The following is a 14,802-nucleotide window of genomic DNA, read 5'->3' as shown; positions in this document are numbered from 1 at the left end:
GAATTAAGTGAGATGATGGATAGGAACATGCCAGGTCCAATGCTGGAGCACAGAAGGTTCTTGCTGGGTGATCATCCCTGTCCTCTCCTTGGTTTGCGAGCTCGAAGTCTAGTTGCCAAGTTAGAGATAAGAGTTCAGCGGAGAGCTCTGAGCTATGCTGGAACCGACTGGGAAGTCAATGATCCAGGGCATATTTGCAGAGAAATGCAAATGTCTCCTTTGCTCTCTCCCTGCCTCTGAGACTAACCTCCCCTTCCATCTGCCCCCCAAAGGAAAAGGGTGACTTTTGTGCTCCGAAGCTGAGTGCTCATACCCCCTTTCTTCCCTGCTCCCAAGGAGGTGGACAGTGGAGATGACAGGAAGTTACCAGTGGGGAGACCCTTTCTGGCATGTGGGCAAAGAGAAATGTGGCGGAGGGCGCTCCTTTTTCTGCCCTTCAATGGTCCGGATGGGGGAGGGGGCTGGCTGTTGAGCAACTGCTCCGGAGACACTCCAGAAGCCGAGATGAACATATGCCTCTTTCTAACAATTGGCCTGGGAGCCATCCAATAGATGGAGGGCGGATCCGCCACCTCCCGGATCCGGAGCCTTCCGCAGAGACGCTGTCGCGGTTTCCAGACCCCTCTCCCGAGCGGGGGCTGAGGGGGAGGGTAGGTCGGAGGTCCAAATTAGAAAAACACAATTCGAAAGCCCGGGGTCGCTCACCTCAGGCAAACACCAAGATGGCTTGGGGGTGTATTTCACAAGCAAACTTTGTAGCGTTTTAAGGTCCCGACAGATCCTGCCTTTTATCAGAAGGAAACCGGGCACGACCTACGATCTTTGTGCAAAGTGAGAAAGTGCAAGGATGGTGTGTGGGATGTGATTGTTACTGGGTTTGTGTTGAGGCAGGGTGAGGGGAAGGAAGGGAGACAGGCAAAGTAGCTTTGGGGGCTGGGGAATGGGTTTACCTGGCGTCCAGAGCACTGGCCCCAGCTTCCTCCAGGCGTCAAGCAAGGGCCTTGATCTGTCCCTCTGTTTGCTCCCCATCTTTACGTCAGTAAGCTGGTCAGTCCATCAACAAACAGAACTTTGTTCAAAGAGCAAATGCAGGGCACTTTGGGGTACTAAAGAAAAAAGAATAAGAAAGAAAGAAAAGAAGAGAAAAAGTGGGAAAGAAAGAAGAAAAGGAAAAGACCTTTAGGTCTTCAAATCCAATTAAGAAGACAGAACACATACACAGTGAAAATGACTTCATGACATTCCCTCCCCCCTTTTTTCTTAACATCAGGACTTTTAAAAAAGAGCATGCTTTATAAACACTGTCAACTGAGTAGTTATTGCTGAAAGGGGCCAAGAAAAGAGAGTTTGGTAGAAGGGTAGTCCTGGTGGCCTTCCTGTAAGAGGCGAGATGGGAGCTTGTTGGCCAGGAGGAGCATGACTGAAATGAAGGAGAAGACCTGGACCTCTTTTCCAAAGAGATTTGTAAGATAACATCCTAACCCGAGAAAGATGTGCTCCTAATGTAAAATGTTATTCTTATTACCTGGAATGATTATATAATGATAATAAAATAACCTGGCATACTGGGAACGCAGGAGGAGTCCCCGCGAGCCCCGGGGCAAGCTCTTCATACCCTGCTGCCTGTTCTTGGCCTTTCGGCTGTGCCTCGTGAGCTGCACCTGGCCCCACGATCCGTGACATATCTACACGTCGCAACCCGCCAGCCTCCTTCAGCCCTGCATAACCACAAGAGAGAATCCCTCGAACCCAATCCCAGCTCAGGTCTTCGAGGGAAGCCACCGCTGCGGGACGGATAGGCCCTCCAAGAAGCTCTGCCTGCAATCTGGCGACTTTAAGGGGAAAGGGACCCCCAGCCTCGGCCCTTCAACCAGGGAGATGGTGCAGCCCAAAGGGAGCAGACAGACTCCGAGAAAGCCCTGTAGAAAACCCAAATCGTGCCCCCTTGGGCCCCGTCCCTTGTTCGTCCTCCTCCCCCAGGTCATTTCCTGAGCCCATAGCTCTCCCCCCAGCCCCCTGAAGCCCGCTCTGACCACCCTCTAGATTTAGGTCAGAAAACAGACACTAACAGCTCTCCCTCGCCTCAGCGAAATTACTAAGTGGAATTTATTGGGCAAGTCCATGCAGGGCGGTGGGGAGAGACTGTGCCCGGGGCCCGGGCCCCCGCCCGCTTTAGAAGCGCAGGCATCGGCCGGGGGCTCGGAGCTCGGGGCGACCACGGCCTGGGCCCGCCAGCCGCACCCCGGGAGCCGTGGCCGGTCCCCGGCGCCGCCAGACCCGCGGAGCCGCTCGGACTCCGATCCCCAGCCGGCCCTTCGCTTTCACACGATCCGCGGTGACTGCACCAGCTCGAGCGCCTTTAAAGGGCCACACACGCCAGCCGCCGCTATAAAATGTTCCCAGCGGCACAGCTGCAGAAGGGGCACCGCTGAGCTGCCGAGAAGAGGCTCGCTCCGCCCGGCTGCCCGCCCACAGCCCGCCGGAGAAGGGTCGTTCCTGGCGAGGAGGAAGAGGGCTGAGGAAGGCGCAGCACCCGCTCTGGCCCTCGGTGAGTATCCAGTTCAGATTTTGCCACCAACTCGCCCACGAGCCAGGACATGTGCTAATAATGCCCTAAGCCGGTTATAAAGACGTGGAAATTGGGAGGGGGGAGAGAAAAAGGGGGAAAAGGGTCTGTCCTTCCTGGGATTCCTAGCCGAGGCCAGCCTGCTCCCGTGTGCGTGTGCGTCAGGGCTCTCCGGGCGGCAATGGGGGCTTGAGACCCGGTTCCCCGGCGCCGGGAAGGGAGCGCGGTGGCCGCTACCGCCACCGCCACCGCCACCGCCCCGGAGTCAGGCGCCGAAGCTGCGGGCGGGCGGGCGGGCACGGGCGCGGGCCGGGGCTGCTTGGCGCGGCACGGTGAGGTGCGGCGGCGGCGCGGCGCGGTGGTGCGGGCTTTTCCCAGGCGCCCCGGGGTCGGGTGGCACTGAGCGCGACCGGCTCGCGGCGGCGGTGGCGGCGTGCGTGCCAGGGGCTGGGGGCTCCGCCGCTGCGCCCGCGGCTCACCGGGCTCCGCGCTTCCCTCTCTCCAGGGCAGGCGGCTTCGCGGAGGTAAGCCGGGCCGCCCGGTAGGGCGGTGGGCTGGGCGGCGGGGCCGGGGACTCCAGCGGAGCGGGCGCAGGGAGCGGGCGGGGGCCGGGAGGGCCGGGGGTCTTTGGGGGACTTGTTTTCTGTTTGAAAGCTGCTCTGCTGGGGGGCGGAGGGGCCGCCGCCCGCCCGCCAGCCAGCCAGCGAACCGGCTCGCTCGCCAGCGCGCCCGCCTGCCGGCCAGCCGGGCCAAACGCCCGCTTCTCCTGGGGAGACAGCAGCACCTTTTCTCCCCGCGCCCGCGCTTTCTCCAGCTTGGCTTCCACCGACTTTGCTAATCGCCCGGACCGCATCTGGACGCTCCGGCTCTGGGGCTGCACAAAGCTCAGGTTTCCTTCGGGGGCTGAAGGCGAGAGGGGCTTTTCGGACCGAGTTCAGCGGAATTGAGGGATGGAAGTTAGAGAATTCGGGCAACTTGCCTCTACTGCCTGGTCGACCTCTGCTCTCCCCCACACTCACGCCCTCCCCCACACACGCACACCCACGCACACACCCCTCTGCCTATAAACGCCGGCGGCGGGGCCGGGCCGCGCACGGAGTCCTTGCCTCGCCAAGCGCCGGACTTGGAGGCAGACAGACCTGGCTGCGAATCCCGGCTCCGCCACTTTCTAGCGCTGTGACCTTGGGCAAGTTACCGAACCTCTCCGAGCTTCTCACTCTTCTCGTAGCGGAGTGATAGCACTGACCACAGGCGACTTGGCTAGGGGGTAGGCTCAGCCTGCGGCCGCGTCGGGTGCTCTGCGGGCGCTCAGTAAGTGTTGGTGAGGCGCGGGAGTGGCTGCAGCCGGCGCCGAAGTGCGCCCCCGCGCGCGGCAGCACCGCGGGGCCCCAAACTCGCCGCGGAGGCCGAGACCCCGGGCCCCTCCCCGCCTGTCTATCCTGTCTCCACGATCGGTTCCTGATACGGCACTCGCGGGATCGGACGCTCGGGGCCCTGGCGGCCTGGGTGCTCGCGCTCCACCGTGCAGGGATGCTCCCGGCCGCCCCCAGCTCCGGCGTCTCCACCTGGGATGTGGCGAGGAGGGCGGCCGAGCTGTCCGCAAACAACGGGCCTTTAGTTTTCAGGTGGCGAAACTGACTGGTCTGGTTAGAGCGCATCCAAGCCAAGCCGCAGTACTGTTTGGATTTTTAAATTTCTCCTGAGTGAGAAAATAGCAATCGAGATGGAGCCATCCGGTTGGTGCCATTTTAACTTTTGGTCCCCCAACAGGTCAAAGACGCGGCCCTCCTACCTGACTCTCCCTTCTCTCTTCTTCCTCTCCCTTTCCCACCCTCATCTAGGCGGGAGGGGGCTGCCGGCCCACGGGTCGGTCTCTGAAGGAGGGAACTGGTGGCCCGGGCCCGCGAGGCACCGGCAGGAGAGGAGGCACTTGTTGCTCTGGGTTGCCCAGCCGTCTCTCGCAGCTGTTTCGCAGTGGTCGGCTCGCGGCTTGGAGAGAGAGCTGGGACGTTTCTGCGTTGCCAAGTTTTGCCTTCAAATGGGCTGGGTGGCAGAGGGGAGACAGAAAATCGGGGAAGCAGGGCAAGGATTCCGATCGAGATGCGGTTGCCTCTTCAGACGGATACAACAACACTTACTGAGCGCCTATGGAGCACAGACCCAGGCCGGGGGTCGGGGCTGGTGGAGGGGGAGGCGGCGATGGGAGGCAACAGATCTGAATGGAAACAGGGTCCTGCCTAGGGGAGCTCACAGCCTGAAGGGGGAGACGTGGTAAAATGGTCTTCCCCGGGAACTGATATCAGAACAGAGATACTTTTTTCTCTTGCACTCTCTCTCTCTTTTTTCATTTTTCTTTTTTTCCTCCTCTTTCTGTTTCTTTTTGTTGTTGCTGCTGCTGTTATTATTTTTTTATGTACATTCGGGTACTTGGTAGCATAAAGAAAGAAGAAAGGCTGGATAGGAACAGGAAAAGATGGACAGCCACCCCCCTCCCGACATTTTTCTTAGGACATGAAAATTGCTTGATACTGAAGGTGCTGCGCTCTTGAAGACGACATGGATTAGATTCCTTGTCTTGTAATCACTGGCTTGAAATATTCTCTGGTTGCCTCAGAGAAGAAACAGGGCTCCAATCAAGCAGTGGTGGCGGACCCAGCAACCGATTGTTTTCTCGTGTTTTCTCCACCCCCTTCCTTTTTCTATTTTTTCTTGCCTCCCTCCCCTACAAGTAAGCGGTGCAGAGATGATAAAGAGGGGTAGTAAGTGCCCACTTTCTAGAAGGGTCTGAGCAGATTCTTAATGACCACTGGGGGGAGGGAAGTGTCACAGAGAATTCTAGCCTTGTTGGAAAGATTAGAGACTTTTGAAGATGCTGAAGATTCTTTGGGCCAGGAGGTATTTATAAACATGAAATTCTACATCTCTAATTCATCATGAAGGCTAGAATATATGGGGCTTACAAAAAAGCTTCTGGGAAAATAACTTTAGAGTTGTCGGAGATTGTTTATTATTATTATTTTCTGGTTTGGGGAGATTCTTTTCCCTTCATCCCCTTATCTTATCCCTTTGGCATTTGACCTAGGGGATCATTTCTTCAGGAGCCATTTGAATCATTCTAGGTATGATGATTTGGCCAGTGGTCAGATGAGGCATGTGGGCACAGGAGTGCTGGCTCCTGCTCCCAGAGCCACTGCCACCTGATGGGAAAGCTGTTGAACCTCAGTTTCCCTCCGGGAAGAATTATGCCCACCTGTCACTACAGATGAGTGTGTCTGGGCTCAGAGCAGGTGTCCTGGGAAAACCAAGTGCTGCCAGGTCTGTCTTGGAGGGGCCTTGTGGTGTGGAGGAAATTGAGACATCCCTAGCTGCTCTCTGGCTACTTCAGAGCCCCCAGACTACCCTGATCAGTCCAGCTTCTCTCACACAAAACCATGGCTGAGGCAGGACTTTGGAGCCCCATGACATTTGCTTTGGGGACCTATTCCTTCTCTGGGTGGCAGCCCCCAGCTTTCTAGGTCTTCCTTGCCCGGACTCCTTCCTACTTTCTCCCAGTTCTGGTGGAGGCCTAAATGCCTCCAATCTGAATGCCTGTGGCCCTTTGAGACAGTGTGCTACTTACTCAGGGACATTGCTGTCCTCAGAATCAGGAAGAGTGCACCCCACTTGGGGCTGTGACATCACTGGCATGAGGAAACAGTCATATGTGTCCCCTCTTGGTGATGTGGGTAGCTGGCTGTCTGGGCAGCACCTGGCCAAATCTAGCACCTTTCCTGCCTCAGGCAAAAGTTCCAACTGGATCTCCTCCTTCTGCTCAGGTGGTCTCTGGTCTTGGGTCTAACCCGTCACCATCCTTGCCTTGTAGCTGTGTGGAGTGGCCCAGCTTTGGGCTTTGCTAATACCTGCTTGGTCAATAAAGCCTTTGCTCTTATTACCTCTTCTCCCTCACATACAGCGCAACAGCTCCAGCTGGCAGCATCACCTCCCACCAATTTGTCCAACTTCTGCCAAGGCTCTGAAATGCCAACTATGTCGAGGCCTGCACTTGATGTCAAGGGTGGCACCTCACCTATGAAGGAGGTAACTTTTGCCATTTTACAGACGGAGACACTGGAGCCGGAAAGACAACCAGGCCGGGGCCGGGGCCGTGTGGTAGGCCCTCCCGGCTGGGGTATCTGGTGTCCTTTAGCAGACTGGAGACAGCAGGGCTTTCTTGGGAGAGAATGAAAATAGCTTCTACCTAAACATGGTCACTTCGAACCCACTGGGGGTATTGAAAGATGGCAGAGAAGGGAGCAGAGAAGCAGAATTGGAAAAGACCACTCCATTGTCTCAGTGGTTTAAAGTGAGGCTGAGAAGAGGGACAATGAGATCCCATTTGTAGAATGGCGAGCTGAAGGCAGAGTCGGGGGACGGAGATGAAAGCAGTGAACTCATTTAGGATGACGGGTGCCCAGCATGAGGACTTAGGCCTGAGCACAGTGCTCGGAGCCAAGGTGGCAGAAGGATGCTTGAAGCTAACTCGAGCTAGGAAAGGAGCCTACCTTTCCAGGGGGCCTTATTGCGACTTCCCCGCCACTAGCCCCTGATGAAGCACTTTTTGGGCCTGATGGATGGTGAGGAACAAAGCCTGGAGCAGGGGTACCATGCTCTGCCTTTCTCTGTCTTCTAGGATGCCAACCCAGAGATGAGCTCTCTGGCCTACTCTAACCTGGCGGTGAAAGATCGCAAAGCAGTGGCCATCCTGCACTACCCCGGGGTAACCTCGAATGGAACCAAGGCCAATGGGGCTCCCGCTGGTTCCTCGGGATCTCCACCTCCAATAAGCTCTCCTACTGCCGCCCCTCCCACTAAACCCCCACCCTTCAACCTGCACCCCGCCCCTCACCTGCTGGCCAGTATGCAGCTGCAGAAACTTAATAGCCAGTATCATGGGATGGCCGCCGCCACTCCCGGTCAACCTGGGGAGGCAGGGCCCCTGCCAAACTGGGGCTTCGGGGCTCAGGCGGGAGGGGCGGGGTCACTCTCTCCTTCTGCTGGTGCCCAGAGCCCTGCCATCATCGACTCAGACCCGGTGGATGAGGAGGTGCTGATGTCACTGGTGGTGGAACTGGGACTGGACCGAGCCAATGAGCTTCCGGAGCTGTGGCTGGGGCAGAATGAGTTTGACTTCACTGCAGACTTTCCATCTGGCTGCTGATGCCAACTGTTCCTAAAGATGGAGGAATAAAGCCACCAATTATGTTGTAAATAAAAATAAAAGTTACTTACAAGAGATGGGCCAACTGGAGGTGCTCTTCATTGAGGTCTAATGGGGTGCGGCATGGTCTGACATTCTTCTAGCAATTCTGAGACCCATGGTGTGGTTGCCTGAGACCCATGGTGGGGTTGCTGGTGGATAGCTGGGAGGGAGCTGGGCTGGATGGGAGGAATGGGGAAGACTGAGGTGGGGCCGGGGGGTGGGGAGGGGAGGCTCCTCACTGAATTCCTGCTGCCACTGCCATCACCACTGCCATTATATCTCCAGGAGTCCAAGTACCTAGCCTCACTGCCCTAAGACCCCAGGAACACTGTCTTATCTGAGGTTGATGACATGGGCTGGTTGGGAGCATTCTTGGAAGAAAGACTGATCCAGACCCTTCTACAGCATCCTGGCCACTTGTGCATCCAAGTCTAAAGGGTTGCCCTAGCCACGTGGCACACGCTTCACCAACTCTAAAAGGCACCCCCACCCCATCTCTAGCCCCAATCCAGATGATGCAGTAAGGCCACTCCTTGCCTTTTTGCCCTTGGGCAATAAGTATGACCCAAGAAGGATCCTATGACCTGGGAGCTCAGATTTCTCTGGAAAATTGCAAAAGCTACAGACCGTTAAACTGAGATTTTAGGTGCCTTCAAGTCCTTCAGACAGTTGCTCAAGCCCCACCTCCATGCCTGGGACATGTGTCCCCTAACTCTGGCCCACACTGTATGGGGACAGCCCTTTTCTCTGGGCTGGCCTCCATTTTAGGGACACAGATCAGAGCTGGGCTCGACAAGGTCAACATTTGGGGATATATCTGTTGCCCTTAGATTAGCTGCTGAGGAGGCAGTTGCTTTAGCGGCATGCCAAGTGACAGGACGGTAGCATTGAACTGGATCCCAGCCTTGAGGTGGAAGGGGGCAGGTGGGGGCATGGGGCTGGTGTGGAATCCAGCCCTGTCCTCATATTGACACAACCGAAGAGCCTAGGGACTCCTCTACCCACATTTCAGACTCCCAGAGACATTCTTCCTTGGACACTGAAAACGAATCAGCTTTTCAGGACTAGCATGGGGCCTGTCCCCTAGAAAGTGCTTTTGAAGGAGCCCACCGAAAGAGGCAAGGCATTGGATTGAGCATTCCCTGAGCATCTGCTCTGGGCCAGGCACTCTGCTAAGTATCAGGAGCATAAATTAAAGTTTGTACCATTGAGGGGGTCCCCCATCTAGAAGGAGAAAGGCATCAACAAATTACAATAAAACAGTATTTTCTATGACACAGGGGGAAGGTCCTATTCGATCCCAGAAAAGGAAAGAGCTCCATCTGCCTGGGAAGTCTGGGGAAAGCTTCCTGGTATAGAACTGGTTCATTTGCTTGTTTTGATATCTCACAAGTCATAAATACATGATCCAATCTCTTTGCGAAAAGTAGAAACTCTACAGATGATAAAGCGAAAATACCCCTTGACCAGCTCTCTCCCTCAATCCTGATCACCTCTTGCCCTCCACCGAGGTAGCAACTGTTTGTTTGTGGTGCATCCTCGCTGGCCTTGCTCTGTGCCTTTACACAAAGACTTATCTACCCACAGAAACAATTGGGTTTAAAAACAAGACCAGAGTCAGCCAAAGAAAGAATGAGTGAGGGGTAAAGCTGTTATGTAAGTGCATGTTCATGAAAGGGGCTGTACTAGCTACAAAACCGGAGTTTAGCAAGCAGGGTCATAGGGCTGGGACGGGGTGTGAGAGGAGGGGACTAGAAAGAAGTTTGCAAGAGGCTGGGCTCAAAGGGCCTTCTAGGCCAAGCTGGGAGCGCGCCTTTATCCCTGGTACCACCATTCCTGTGGCTTGTGGAGCCTCTCCGGAAATTTGCAGGAAAGCAAAGAATTAACCAACTTTGATTTTTAGAATGATCCTGCTGAAGGTGGATGGTTAGATTCGTCTAAGGCTGTGAAGAGGGAGACATGGGGGCCTAAGGGATCTGGGGAGGCAGGGTGAGGGTGTAGGGTGGTAATCGTTTATTGCTGGAGAAGGGGCATGTTGGGGGGGGGCGGACATCACAGAGTACAGTTGGGGGAAGGCAAGGAAGCCTCTGCCCCTGCCCCACCAGTTCATGTTCAGGCCTCTCACAACAAGACCAGGCACGTTCATTAGGTCTCCAGGAAATTCCTGAGCCAACTCCAAGCCTCACCCTGGGCCAGGTCCTAGGGGCTAGGAAGCAAGGTTCCAGGATACACACAGGTAAGGAACGTTGCCTACCCACAAGGAGCCTGTAGCCTGGGAGCAGGTGAGGATGTGTAGGCAAGCGTGCCTCCTAGAGGCCAGGAGCTGTGCTGCTCCCTGGGGACAAATGTGGGGGACCCTGTTCCTGCTCTCAAGGAACTCACAGTCCAGTGGCAGAGACAGCCATGGTCTCGAAGGATACATTGTATTTCCATAAGGCAGCAACTGTGGTAGGGGACTGAGGGGAGGCATGGCCTTCAGGCACAGGGAACAACTGGAGCACAAACTGAAAGATAAATCAGGACATGGTGTAAGCCAGAACCAACCGTTAGGAAGCCCATGGCTTTTTCAAGGAAGGGAAGAAAGTGCAGCAGCTTGACTTCCTTGAAGGGCAGAAGGCTGAGAAGAAGGTAAATTGGAATCAGATCTTGCAGTTGCTTCTACTTTATTCCACAAGCAAGGGGAGCATCATTCCACAAACATGGACTGAGCACCTACTATATACCAGGCACGCACAAAGCATCTGGGCAGAGGCGATGAGCACATTGCCCTTGCTCTCATGAAGCTTGAAGTTTAGCAAGGAGATCGACAACAGTCAAATAATCATGCAGATCATTAAAACCATAAATCATGAGAAGTGACAGGAAGAAAAGGTATAGGTGCTATGAAAGAGTGCAATGGGGAATTTAATTTCTTTTAAAAAAATTTTTATTGAAATATAGTTGATTTACAATGTGTTAATTTCAGTTGTACAGCAAAGTGTTTCAGTTATATATATATATATATATATATATATATATATATATATATATATATATAATGTAACTTTTTTAGATTCTTTTCCCCTATAGGTTATTACAAGATACTGAGTATAGTTCCCTGTGCTATACAGTAGGTCCTTGTTGGTTACCCATTTTATACATAGTACTGTGTATATGTTAATCCCAAACTCCTAATTTATCCCTCCCACCCCTTTCCCCTTTGTTAACCTTGTTTGTTTTCTATGTCTGTGGGTCTGTTTCTGTTTTGTATATACGTTCATTTGTATCATATTTTTTTAGATTCTACATATAAGCAATATCATACGATATTTGTCTTTCCTTGTCTGACTTACTTCACTTAGTATAATAATCTCTAGATCCATCCATGTTGCTGCAAATGGGGGACTTAATTTCAATTGCGGTATCCAAGAGGGCTTCTGAAGGTTTTGAATAAAGGAGTGTTGTGGTCAGAGCTTGCATGAGGAAAATGAATCAGGCTACAGTGTGCATGAAAGATTGGAATTATGGTGATGCTAGAAAGCTGTTACAATGGTCCAGGCAAAAAATAACAAAGACAGGAAATTAGTCTATGATGAAAAAGTAGCATTTCAATGGCAAGTTGTTGTTCAATGACTATAGAGCTTCACTTTTGTTTTTGTTTTCTTTGGCTGTGTTGGGTCTTCGTTGCTGCGCAAGGGCTTTCTCTAGTTGCGGCGAGCAGGGGCTACTCTTCATTGCGGCACATGGGCTTCTCATTGCAGTGGCTTCTCTCGTCGCGGAGCACGGGGTCTGTGCGTATGGGCCCAGTAGTTGTGGCGCACGGGCTCAGTTGCTCCGTGCCATGTGGGACCTTCCCGGGTCAGGGATCAAACCCGTGTCCCCTGCATTGGCAGGTGGATTCTTAACCACTGCACCATCAGAGAAGTCCCTAGAGGTTCACTTTTGTAAGATAAAAAAGTTCTAGAACTCTGTTGCACAACAGTGTGATAACACTACTGAACTACACAATTAAAAGTGGTTAATATGGGAATTCCCTGGCGGTCCAGTGGTTAAGACTTGGCACTTTCATTGCCGTGGGCCCGGGTTTGATCCCCGGTCAGGGAACTAAGATCCTGCAAGCTGTGCAGTGCAGCCAAAAAAAAAAAAAGGTTAAGATGGTCAATCCTTTATGTGTTTTTTTACCACAATTTTTAAGTTAGCATTTCAAAGTAGAGAGGAAATGAGGAACTATTCAATAAATGCTTTGGGACAACTGGATACACTAGCTCATACTTGACACCAAAATTATTTCCAGATGGACCAAAGATTTAAAAATAAAAAATGAGGGACTTCCCTGGTGGTCCAGTGGCTAAGACTCCACGCTCCCAATGCAGGGGGCCCGGGCTCGATCCCTGGTCAGGGAACTAGATCCCCCATGCCGCAGCTAAGAGTTTACATGCCAGCCACTAAAGATCCTGCACGCCACAACTAAAGATTCCGGTTGCCGCAACTAAAAGATCCTTCGTGCCGCAACTAAAAAAATGATCTTGCACGCCACAACGAAGACCCCATACACGGCAATGAAGATCCCGCGTGCTGCAACTAAGACCCGGCATGGTCAAATAAATAAATAAATATATTTTTTAAATGAAACCATAAAAGTACTAGAAGAAAATATGAGGGGATTTAAAAAGAAAATCTTGATATGAGGAGACCTTTCCAATAATGACACAAAACCCTACATCGAAAAAAAAAGTTTATGGCAAAAAAAAAGAAAAGAAAAGTTAAAATCAAAAGATAAGCGATAGGCTTGAGAAAATATATGCAACTCATAATGAATATGAAAACAACTCTTACAAATCAAGGCGTCAAAGACCTTCAACCCAATATAAAAATGAGCAAACTGGGCTTCCCTGGTGGCGCAGTGGTTGAGAGTCCGCCTGCTGATGCAGGGGACACGGGTTCGTGCCCCAATCTGGGAAGATCCCACGTGCTGAGGAGCGGCTAGGCCCGTGAGCCATGGCCGCTGAGCCTGCGCGTCCGGAGCCTGTGCTCTGCAACAGGAGAGGCCACAACAGTGAGAGGCCCGCATACCGCAAAAAAAAAAAAAAAAGAGCAAATAATAGCAAATAATAGCAAAATGAAATACAGAAAAAAATTAAAATGACTTTAAAACTTATCAAAAAATGCTCAAATTCACTCATACTAAAAGAAATGTATTTAAAAACTACACTAGGGGACTTCTGGTTCTAGAGCAAGATGACGTAGACTCACTTTTCTCTGTTCCTCTTCTTCAAATAGAACTGTACATGCTAGAAATTATTCAACAGACAATGACAAAAAGGCTCTGAAAGCATGAAAGCAGACTAGGAACTTCAGGACTTGAGGAATGACAACATGGTGAGTTTCCTCAGTTGTTTTTTTAATCTTCCACATACTGGCTGCCAAAGAGGCCTGCAATGGCAAACCACTAACAGCAGCCCTCCCTACAAACACACACACACACACACACACACACACACACACACACACAGAGGAACTGGGAAAGGAGAAGCCCAACAGAGACCTAGTTGGGGGACCTAAGCTCTGCTCCACAACCAGAGCTCCAGGTGGTGGTCTGATCTGCTTGCAGCAGCAAAGCTTTGGACCGTCTCAGTCCCCACTCCAGAACTGGGAAACCAGCAGGAAGCCTGGTTTGTGTGCAGTGGTAGCAGTAGCCCTGTATCTTCCTGCCCTCCACTGAATCAGTGGCAAAAGGAGACGCAGGTACAGTGGCTTCAGCAACTTCCTCTTCCCTCAGAAGATCACCCAGCAAAAACAAGCAGCTCAGGGATGTGCCTTCTGCCACTGAAGACAGCACCAGCAAGGATGGAGCAGGAGCCCCACAGACAACAGAAGAATGAAGCAGACAAAAATAGCATTGCAAGGGCTTGGAAAACTAAACTGTCACTTGAACTACAACCCACAGAAGTAGACTAAAACATACATACTAAACCTAAACAGGGTAACTGCCTACTAAAATAGAAGATTGAAATGGGATCAAGAGTCTCCTAACATAACCAAAATGTTCAGGATACAGTAGAAAATCACTCATCATAGCAAAAGCCAGGAAAACCACAATTCGAATGAGAAAAGACAATCAACTGACACCAATGCCGAGAAGAATCAGATGTTGACATTACCTGACAAGGGTTTTAAAGCAGCCATCATAAAAACTCACTGGATAGACTCAGTAATGGAGTGGAAATGACAGATGATAGAATCAGTGACCTTGAAGACAGATCAATAGAACTTAGTCAGTCTGAACCCACTAAAACAGCAGTAAGCTATGATAAGTTATGTGTGTTTATGATACTACCTAGGGCAAGTACTAAGAAAACTATACAAAGCACTATACATATTCAGAATCATTATAAGTAAATCCAAATAGAACTCAAAAATATGCTCAAGTAACTCACAGGAATGCAAGCAAAAATAAATAAAAGATATTGTAAGTCAACTACACTTCAATTTAATAAATAAATTACTTGAATAAACAAAAGAATGAGACACGGAAAACAAAATGTCTGACTTAAGCCCTGACATACCAATAATCACTTAAATGTAAGTAGACTAAATATACCAATTAAGAGAAATAGAAAAATAGAGTGGAAAACCACACAACCCCACAACCCAACTATATGCTATCTAGAAGAAACATAGCAACGTATGTAGGTTGAAAGTAAAAGGATGAAAAACAAGATATATCATGCAAACATTAATTTTTTTTTGGCTGCATGGCTTGTGGGATCTTAGCTCCCCACCCAGGGATTGAACCCGGGCCCTCGGCAGTGAGAACATGAAGTCCTAACCACTGGACTGCCAGGGAATTCCCAACATTAATTTTTTAAAAAGCAGAAGTGGCTATATTAATATCATATAAAGTAGACTTCAGGGCAAAGAAAATTACTAGGGACAAAGAGAGACACTACGTTATGTTAAATGGATCAATCCACCAAGAAGATACAGCAATCCTAAATGTGTATGCACTGACAACAAA

General features: G+C 51.4%; 1 protein-coding gene across 1 annotated transcript; it reads left to right on the top strand.

The window, feature by feature from the left end:
* Positions 1–6,568: 6,568 nt before the first annotated feature.
* CITED1 (Cbp/p300 interacting transactivator with Glu/Asp rich carboxy-terminal domain 1) lies at positions 6,569–7,792 on the top strand. The gene is made up of 2 exons (XM_079728211.1): positions 6,569–6,643; positions 7,236–7,792. Exons 1-2 carry the CDS (start codon positions 6,584–6,586, stop codon positions 7,761–7,763), a joined length of 588 nt encoding a protein of 195 aa, XP_079584337.1. The 5' UTR covers positions 6,569–6,583; the 3' UTR covers positions 7,764–7,792.
* Positions 7,793–14,802: the final 7,010 nt, after the last annotated feature.

Source organism: Hyperoodon ampullatus (genome assembly GCF_949752795.1).
Source record: "Hyperoodon ampullatus genome assembly, chromosome: X".
In the NCBI taxonomy this organism is placed as follows: domain Eukaryota; kingdom Metazoa; phylum Chordata; class Mammalia; order Artiodactyla; family Ziphiidae; genus Hyperoodon; species Hyperoodon ampullatus.
Note: the sequence above shows the minus strand (reverse complement) of the source record. Positions and strands in the feature narration are given on the sequence as shown.

Excerpts from the sequence above, each read along its gene's own strand:
- CITED1 (XM_079728211.1), top strand. The coding sequence starts at position 6,584 with ATGCCAACTATGTCGAGGCCTGCACTTGATGTCAAGGGTGGCACCTCA. Across the intron at positions 6,644-7,235 it reads GCACCTCACCTATGAAGGAG|GATGCCAACCCAGAGATGAG; the intron begins GTAACTTTTGCC and ends TCTGTCTTCTAG.